The 9,297-nt window shown below is 47.0% G+C and overlaps 1 protein-coding gene across 1 annotated transcript; it reads left to right on the top strand.

The window, feature by feature from the left end:
• Positions 1-436: 436 nt before the first annotated feature.
• IRF2BP2 (interferon regulatory factor 2 binding protein 2) lies at positions 437-8,799 on the top strand. Its single transcript, XM_083495986.1, has 2 exons — positions 437-3,104; positions 3,939-8,799. The coding sequence occupies exons 1-2, from the start codon at positions 2,069-2,071 to the stop codon at positions 4,643-4,645; spliced, it is 1,743 nt and encodes a 580-aa protein (XP_083352112.1). The 5' UTR covers positions 437-2,068; the 3' UTR covers positions 4,646-8,799.
• The last annotated feature ends 498 nt before the right edge of the window (positions 8,800-9,297 follow it).

Raw genomic sequence — 9,297 nt, 5'->3', positions numbered from 1 at the left:
TGGTTATTATTCGTATGCAAATACCGGATGAGCTGTCCGTGGAAGAAGGAAGAATATCTGAAGGTTGCGCGGGGAGGGAAGGAAGCAATTGTTTGGAAAATGTTACACGGAGATGTGCGGGTGCACGCGCTCTACCTCTACCATCTGCACAGCACACACTGCTCCTGTTTCATGGTTAAAAATACCAGGAAAGAAAACGGGATGTCCCCATTTCGGAAAGAAATTGCTTTTTTATTTTTTTAACAGATGAATTCATAATGAACTTTGCTACCAGCAAGCGTAGCCAAAGCAGTGATGAAGCATAATAGATTTATGAGCTTTGAGAATATTGCCTGCGTTGCAATACTAGAAACTGTCGCCCCCTCGCAGGTTTCTCGTGCCTCCCCCCCTCCCGTGGGGTTTCTCTGGCGCAAGGGATTTGTTCCTATGCCTCGTTTTGTTACGAAATATAAATATTCCACTTGCTGCTAATTCCAAATAGAACACATGCACCGATCCTCTGCACTTACTTGGGAACAAGACTCGTTGAAATCAGTGGGGCTTTACTTCCGAGTAAACACATAGGGTTGCGCTGGCAAATTGTACATGGACGACTAGGTCAGGTTGCAGTCTTTACCGTAAAGAAGCGACTTTGGAAAAGCATTCATACGTCTTAATTGAAATAACATTTATATGGCAAGTGAATCAAATTATTTCAATGGTTCTCACTGTCAAGTTAGTATACTTGGGATCGTAGCCTCAGGTTGTCTGATTCTATGCGTTCTTAGTGGTACTCTGTAGGTATGCTGGAGCCTACCCTTCTTGGAATTTAGTAGGACTTACTCCCAGGTAAGGCTACCATCTTATTCACAATTGCCAGAGATGGTGAATGCAGTGGCGCTTACTTCTGAGTAGACATTTCTAGGATTGCAGTGTAAATATTGTTTGCGATCTGAGTGGTGTTGGGGAAAAAATCCCCTCGGATTTACTTCCCAGTAAATCTGCACAAGGCTTTTAAAAAATAAATAAATCCTGATGCAACTGAAGGGAGTGGCTGCTCTCCGAAAGATTCACTCATAATCCTCTCACAATATCCCTTCCTGTAGCTCGTGTACTATAATTAAGCCTTTTTACAGGGGGCGGGAGGTGGCAAGAGAAGATCAGGGGTTTGAGCTAAAGGGAGAGCTTTCCAATCTAGAGAATCAGACCCCGAGCGATTTGCCGAAGGTCACACGATGAGAGTCAACGTCGAAGCTCGAATTAGACCAAAGGATCAAATGGTAACCTAGATTCCCAAACGCGGCCATTGCACTATGCAAAAAACCCCTGTTTGAAACAACAAGTAGTGCCATAATAATGCGAAGCAAAATGTGCATTGGGGGAGGGGGGAGTCCAGCCAACATTACTATCATGGAAGCCTTGCCTAGAAGAAGGCAGGAGAAGAGGAAGGCCCCCAGCTCCCCATTTTGCATCCATTCACATGCGAAAGCCTTGCCGCTCCCTCCTCCTCCCCCCTCCCTCCCTTCCTCCCGTGTGCTGACTAGAAGAGAGCTGGTTATTCTTGCAGCTCTTGTTGTCTTGGCAGAAGTTCAATGAGCAGCAGGAGGAGGAAGGGGGAGAGCCGAGCACGCAGGCGCTCCTGGGCACTGTCGAAGAATCGAGTCACTGGAGCAGAGCGCACCAGCGGCGGCGGCGGCGGCGGCGGCGGCTTCTGGAGTCCCCGCCCCAATGCGAGTGTCTGGGCGGCCGGCAGCCGGCGGGCAGCGCTGTAGTAGCGAGAGCGCGGCGCGGGCAGAGCGAGCTGCGCGCTGTACTGGGGGGGTCGGAGAGCGCCTGGTTTGGGCGATGCGTCTCGCCGCGTCCCGGTGAGCGACTGCAGCCTGCGGGACTAGGAGAGCGGGGCCCGGGAAGAAGCTTTTCGCCCTCGCCCCGTCTTGGAGCGGCACTTGTCGGCGGCAGGAGGCGGCCGTCGGTGGCAGAGGCTGCAGCGGCTGCAGAGCGCAGAGCCTCCCCGGTGGCTCGCAGAGCAGCGGTGGGAAGAGGAGGCAGGGGAGGAGACGCGGGGCGCTCGCTGCCCCTGGACTCGGCCATGTCGTCGGCGGCGGTGGCGGTGGCGGCTGCCTCGCGCAGGCAGTCGTGCTACTTGTGCGACCTGCCCCGCATGCCCTGGGCCATGATCTGGGATTTCACCGAGCCCGTCTGCAGGGGCTGCGTCAACTACGAAGGCGCCGACCGGGTGGAGTTCGTCATCGACACGGCTCGGCAGCTCAAGCGGGCGCACAGCTTCCAGGAAGGCCGGGCTGCGCCGCCGCCGCACGCCAAGCAGCAGCCGCCGCCGCTCAGCGCCAAGGAGATGCACTCGGCCGCCGTGGCTGCAGCCGAGGCGGCCGCCCGCGCTCCGCCGCAGCCCCACGAGCGCTACTCTCTGGCGGCCGCCGCGCCTTCCGAGCGGCCGCCGCGCCTGGGACCCGAGTACGGAGCGGGCAGCCGGCAGGTCAACGGCATCCTGGTGCCCAACGGCTTCTCCAAGCCCGAGGAGCCGCCGGAGCTCAACCGCCAGAGCCCCAACCCGCGGCGGACGCACGCCGTGGCGCCCACCCTGGTGCCCCTCATGAACGGAGCTTCCCTGCCCGCCGCCATCAACATTAACAGCCGCGCTGCGGCGGCCGCAGCAGCCTCGTTGGCTGCCATCTCCGGAGCGCCCACCCCGCTGCAGGTGTCGGTCTCGCAAGCGCAGCAGAGCCAGCAGCAGCCCGGGGAAGTGGGGGGGCACAAGCGGCCCGGCTCGGTGTCCTCGTCGTCGTCCAGTAGCGGCGGCGGCGGCGGCGGCAGCGGTGCCAGCGACTTGGAGGGCAAGGACAAGGGCCAGCAGCAGCAGCAGCAGGCGCGGGGCTCGGCGGACAACTTGGAGCAGCTCGGCGCGGAGAGCAAAAGCCGCGCGGCGGCGGCAGCAGCGAGCGCCGAGCAGGAGTGGATGGGCAAGCCCAAGACCGTGCGAGACACCTTGCTGGCCTTGCAGCACGGCGGCCACGCGGTGCCCTACGAGAGCAAGTTCAAGAAGGAGCCCGGCATGGCGGGCGGGAGGCTGCTGGGCTACGACAGCAACGGCGCGGTGGCGAAGTCAGGTGAGCTGCGCTGAGGGGGAACTGGGCGGGCGGGGGCGCGCTCTTGGCCTGAGCAGGGGGAGGGGGGGCTGGCGGTGGGTTTCTGAGGGAGAAGGAAGGGAAGCACTCTCCCCCCCCCTCCCCGTTCCCTCATGGAAAAGACGAGCCAGGGTCGCCATTTCGGCCCAACTTCCTGGTGCTGAAACCCCAGCGGCGTGCTTGGTGTAACATGGATGAGTCAGGGCTCTTTGCTGACAGACACTGACAGAGGGTTTCCCCTCCCTTGCCCTGGCCGCATTCTTTCGCGAAGGGAGCTGAGGCGCGCAGGGCTTCTGCGAGCAACAGCAGACATTTTCCTGAGCCAGGCGCCATATGTTCCGCATATGCTCCGAGGCGCTCGCTTTGGGCGTGCAAATAAGGAGGATGCAGGAGTTATCTGGGCTCGGCAGATCCCGCGCGCCCCTCACGGCTGCAGCTCGGCTGGGGCATAGATTTGCCTTGAGCCTGAATGGGCTCGGAGCGAGTGGAAGATTACCAAGCTTGCGAGCGGCTCTTCTGGCCGGCAGCCAGCGTGGGAGGGTGGTACAGTGTGGGCACATTTGAATGCATGCAGCATGTACTGTAGTGTAAGCGCTGGCGCGCCGTGTTCACATGCCGATCCACAGCCCCAGATAAGCTGAATTTACTGGGGGTTTAAGCTGGTTTGATCCGTTAGAATTCAGCGAGCAACTTGGCCCGAATCCCAAGTGCTTGGCTTGACCGGGCTTTGTGGCATCCTGACCCTGCCGCTTTGCACACGTTTTCTGTGGCTGTGCTTCTGCGACACTATATCTCCTCTCCTGATTTGCTCCATAGGGGCCCGGGCTGCGAGGAAGAGAAAGCCTTCTCCAGAGCCTGAAGGTGAAGCCGGACCTCCCAAAATCAATGGTGAGGCGCAGTCATGGCTACCAACCTCGTCAGAAGGGATGAAGATCTCCATGGCAGCTGCGTCCTTCATGTCCCCGCCGCCGCCAACCGCTTCGCCTCATTCCAACCGGACCACGCCACCCGAGGCAGTCCAGAACGGCCAGTCCCCGATGGCGGCACTCATCTTAGTTGCAGACAATGCTGGGGGGAACCATGCCTCCAAAGATGCCAACCAGGTCCACTCCACCACCAGGAGGAATAGCAGTAGCCCGCCCTCGCCATCCCCTATGAACCAAAGAAGGCCAACCCGTGAGGTGCAGAGCCAAGGGGCAAATGCCGGAGGGATGGAGCCTGTGCACCCCGCCAGCCTCCCAGACTCTTCGCTGGCAGCTAGCGTCCCCCTGTGCTGCACCCTGTGTCACGAGCGCCTGGAAGACACCCACTTTGTGCAGTGCCCCTCCGTCCCATCCCACAAATTTTGCTTCCCTTGCTCCAGACAGAGCATCAAACAGCAAGGAGCTAGTGGGGAGGTCTATTGTCCCAGTGGGGAGAAGTGCCCTCTGGTGGGCTCCAATGTCCCTTGGGCCTTTATGCAGGGCGAGATTGCAACCATTCTTGCAGGAGATGTGAAAGTGAAAAAAGAGAGGGACTCTTGACTTTCCCAGTTTCTCAATGCAACGTCAACCTTAACATAAAACTGCTTGAATTGTATATATCTATAAATACCTATAAATATCTATATATATATTATATATATATATATATATATATATCTCCAAGACAAGGGAAATGTAGACTTCATAAAACATGGCTGTATAATTTTGATTTCTTTTTTTGAATACATTGTGTTTCTATATTTTTTTGAAGACGAAAGGTATGTACTTAATGTACTTTTTTCCCCTTCTTTTTTTTTTTTGTTATAGCAATTATTTGTTGTGCTTCCTTGGTGAGTTACTGTTTTCAGTGTAGGCTGTGACTTGCGCTGCTTTTTTTAGAGAGCACTTGGCAAACCAGAAATGCTTCTAGCTGTGTTTGTATGCACTTGTTTTTTCTTCTTCTTCCTCTCCTTTTTTTTTTGTTCTTTTTTAAAATGCCAAATACATCTGACATTGTAAAGAACGCCTTACTGTTGGTGGTTCCTTATTTTTTGCCCTCACTAATACATGCTGGAGGCATGCAGGTTTTAGAGATAACATGGCATTAAAGGTGTTCATAGGATTAAAGTGGGAATGCCACTCAGTCCAGTCCAAAGACAGGTGAGAAAGCACAAGGGGTTTCATTTGGAAACATCATTCCCTTGCTGCTGCTGCTGCTGCTGCTGCTGCTGCAAAAATGGCCAGATTCTTCAAGTAGTTTTGTTTCCATAAGGAAGTTGCCTTCAGAGCATTATGCTAAGTGAGGCGCTGTTGCATTAGGAATTGGGGAGTTTGTTTTTTTCTTAAAGGCAGAGTTGACCACAGTTCAAGAGGTTGGTTGTAAGATTGCAAAACTGCATTTATTCAATTACGTAATGTTCCTGCAGAATTTTTGTGATAAGTTAGTTTATTGTCTAACTGTGCATTGGTGCAGACAGAATAGCACTGCCATTTTTTTAAAAAAAACAAATCCATACCTTTTCAGCACCATTTGACATCACCACTTCCTCCATGTTCATGTGGAAAACTCTGAAGCAGATTTCTTTATTTTTTATTTACTTAATATAGTGCAGGTGGGCTTTGATCTTGCTTATCAAGTATGATAATGTTGTGATTGTTACTATTGCTGACATGTTGCCAGGTTGTGGCAGATAACAGTATGGTAATAACAGCAGCATATGAGGCTTTTACCTGGCTTGCCTATTACGGCAGCATAGAGATTAGTGGAAAATTCTACCTGAAATTTCATAATACTTGTGTTGGAGAGAACTAATTCTCATCTAAATGGAACAGCTTGGGATTTAAATCAACTCCAGTTTCTTGCCTTTTAGACTACTTTCAAGAATTCTTTTGTAAAATTATTATTTTGATCACACTTTTTTTTTTGCATCAGACAGCAACATTTTTAATCAATAAATCATCAGTTACTAGAAATAGTTAAGCCTTACTGTAGTGATTCTGTGCTGTTTACAGTTGTGTTAGCAACACTGCTGTGCAAGCCCTTGTGCTAAGTGTTTATAATATGTCACATAGACTTGTTTGAAGCAGAAAGATGGTTATACGGTCCCCATCTCTGTGGCAAATAACACTATACATTTTGATGTTGAGAGAATCTGTTCAACTAGGTTTAACAGTTTTTGATGCTGTTGGGTCAGACTGTTCTTATGTGTTAATGTTCAGACTGCTTTTGAATGCAGAATAGATTTTGGTAGGCTTCTTTTTTTTAATGGTCATGACATTTGGAAATCCAAACTGCACATGCACAGTAACCTTTCTTTTTTGAAGTGTTTTAAGTACACCCACTAGCATTGTGTTCCATATTACAGGTCAGTGTAAATTAAATAACAAGATTTGCATGATAAACCAATTCAATGCTCTTTAAAATGATAGAAATACATATAGTGCAGACTGGTGTCTTATGTAAACACATGTTTAGACAGTTCGAGAGGAAAAAAACGCACATATATAAAACTGTAAAGGATTCTTTGGAACCACTATAGTCTGTGGAAATATGTATTTAGGCACTTTATTAAAAATTGGATTTTGAATTGATAGATGGTAACAAGTTCTTAAGAATCTCTTTGACATGATACCTCATGTATTATACCAATTTGTATGGAGAAACTGCATTCTAGGTAAGAGAATATCCATACCAAAATTTTCCTGGAAAGTTCATTGTGATGTCTTGGCATGTAGTTCAGATTTGAGCTTCTTAACTTGAAGTGGGGATGATAGTAACTTTTTTCTTGCTAAGACTATTCAGGCATGTCAAGGTATTGAAAGGCATATGATCTAGATCTCCAACAAAAGCTCTTTTACTACACTTATATCCTGAATAAGTGTCTTCATATATTGTAGCCCAGTAATATCACTGTATGTTCTTTAAAGTAGTTTAAATAGTGGGAAAGTTTAGGCCTCGTCATACCACATGATGACAGCTGGAACACATTTCAAAGCTCTCCACCTGTTCAGTCAACTCCTTCCAAACCTGTTAAGGTGACCGGTTCTAACATGCATTATAAATTCATAATACAGAAACGTCATAAACTAGTACATGATTTTTGGATCAATTGGGCCTGTTGTAATTTCAGTTTGTTTCCTGACAAGTTTATGACATCACCACAGTGGAACACATTATATTTACTATATGTTTTCTTGGCTACAACGTTTTTTTTTAAGTGCTTTAGCTGCAACAGTACTACCATTAATCTCTGATAATAATGCAAACCTTGATTCCATTGCAGCTAATGTGAACCGAGTCATTAATTTCAATGGAGTCAGGCTTTGCACCCTTACTTTTTTGAAGTTTTTAATGGTGATAATTTGTATAGCAATAAAGCAAAATGTTGTTTTAATGGAGAGTGTGATTGTCAAAATCTCACCTTCATTTACACTTTTAAGTTACTTTTATTGAAATATCACCTGCACTATGCTTTCATTGTTTATAGTTACTAAACTAACACATTACTATTTTTTCCTATTATTTTTTATCTTTTGCATTGAATAAAATGAAACTAGGAGCTTTAAACACTTTCTGCGAGTTTTTGTTACCCTTTTCATTTTTTAAAAAATACTGCAGCTACTGAGGTGCATAGTAGCCAAATCAACTGGATTTTTAAGAGATTGCTGCCTTTTGCTAGAAATAAAAACAGAACCTAGGCTAAGAGCAGAACAGCAGCGTAACTGTAAGTGTACTATTTTTTTTCTCAGGAGGGCTGACCATCCTTCTGACATAAAAGTAGAAAGAAGCTCAGCAATTGTATGGTGGTCTATGAAGCCTTGAGCTATGTATCTTGCGAAATCACATTTAGGAAGAGGTTTATTTGGAAGGGTTCTCCCAATGGCTTTTTATGGTAACAGGATCCTGGGAAATTTTCTCTGTACTAGGGCCAAAGCCTTCTCACCTTACTACCAAGAAGAACAGACACAGTGTTCTGCTGACATGAGAGAGTCATTGAGGGCAGGTGATTTCACTGTCTACCTTGCAGCTCTGCAAAAGGTTCTTTTAGCTGGAGGTGTTAAACCCTAATATAAATAACAAACAAGGCTGGTGGCAAACAACTATCCTAAGTATATGCAAGTGGAAGAATCCTTGAATTCAGTCCAAATAAATAAGTTTAGCACTGAAATGCTGGCTAAATATATATAGCATTGGGGTACTTGACTTTCTCCTTGCAATAATGTGGTGTGGAGAAACATGAACTACTATGCACAGATGCAGCCTAGATGCTCCCAATCAAAACAAGTACCAAGTAGAAAAACTTATTTAAAACGTTACTGGTTTTGCACTATATTTGGAAAGGCTAAGGTATGATTATGATATATTATTCTTAGTTTTATAAGAACTGGATATTTTAATATATAATTTAATTATTTAAATAGGAGTTCTGCATGAGCACCAAATACAATACTCTACAGAGGTATAAGGGGTTGCAAGTTGCTTAACACTAAAAGTTGCACTGTTAAAGTGGGGAAATGAGTTCAGCTAAAGATAGTTTACACAAATAGCCCAGTCAAAATGTGTTTTTAAGCCAATGACTTCAGTGGGACTAAATTTGTTTTAAAAATTCAAGGGCTCCTGCACTTCAGGCTGAACTGAAAAGTTCCAGTTACATGGTATTCTTTGGCTGATGGTGTATATGCAATGCTATAAATAATTAAATGGTAAAAAGTGATACAGGTATAAGCCGATGATTTTTTTTAAAACTTTAACTAATTGCATTTATGTGGAAAGGTTGGCCCATTAATTTCAATGGGATTGCTTCTGTGGTGCGACTATTTAGGACTGCCTGCATGGAAAGATTTGAAAAGTAGTTTATTTAAAGCTTGCTCCTGCCAAAGACTGCAACTCTAGGGTTTTTTTGTTTTGTTTTGTTTTTTAAAAAGACATTAGCAGATGAGAGTTCTAATAAACAGCTAGGAGGTGCATGAAAGCAATGGGGAGAACTGAATGGCCCATTATTACCCACTCTTAGTAGACCTACCTGTATCTGAGATTACAAAATAAAGGTGGCTGTAAAAGAAACTCTTCTTACCGTTACATATAAAAGTGCCCTTGATTTTTATCAAATCTACTGTTACAGGTTACTGACCAGGCAAGTCAGATGTTTTTCAAACTCCTCTTGCTAATGGACAAGGTTATTTAGAGATAGAGGAAAAAATCCTGCAGACAG

The sequence above is a fragment of the Podarcis liolepis genome (assembly GCF_965112155.1).
Source record: "Podarcis liolepis genome assembly, chromosome: 3".
NCBI classification, from domain to species: Eukaryota; Metazoa; Chordata; class Lepidosauria; order Squamata; family Lacertidae; genus Podarcis; species Podarcis liolepis.
The sequence above is the reverse complement of the archived record's forward strand: the minus strand, read 5'-3'. Positions and strand labels throughout refer to the sequence as shown.

Excerpts from the sequence above, each read along its gene's own strand:
- IRF2BP2 (XM_083495986.1), top strand. The coding sequence starts at position 2,069 with ATGTCGTCGGCGGCGGTGGCGGTGGCGGCTGCCTCGCGCAGGCAGTCG. Across the intron at positions 3,105-3,938 it reads CGGCGCGGTGGCGAAGTCAG|GGGCCCGGGCTGCGAGGAAG; the intron begins GTGAGCTGCGCT and ends TTTGCTCCATAG.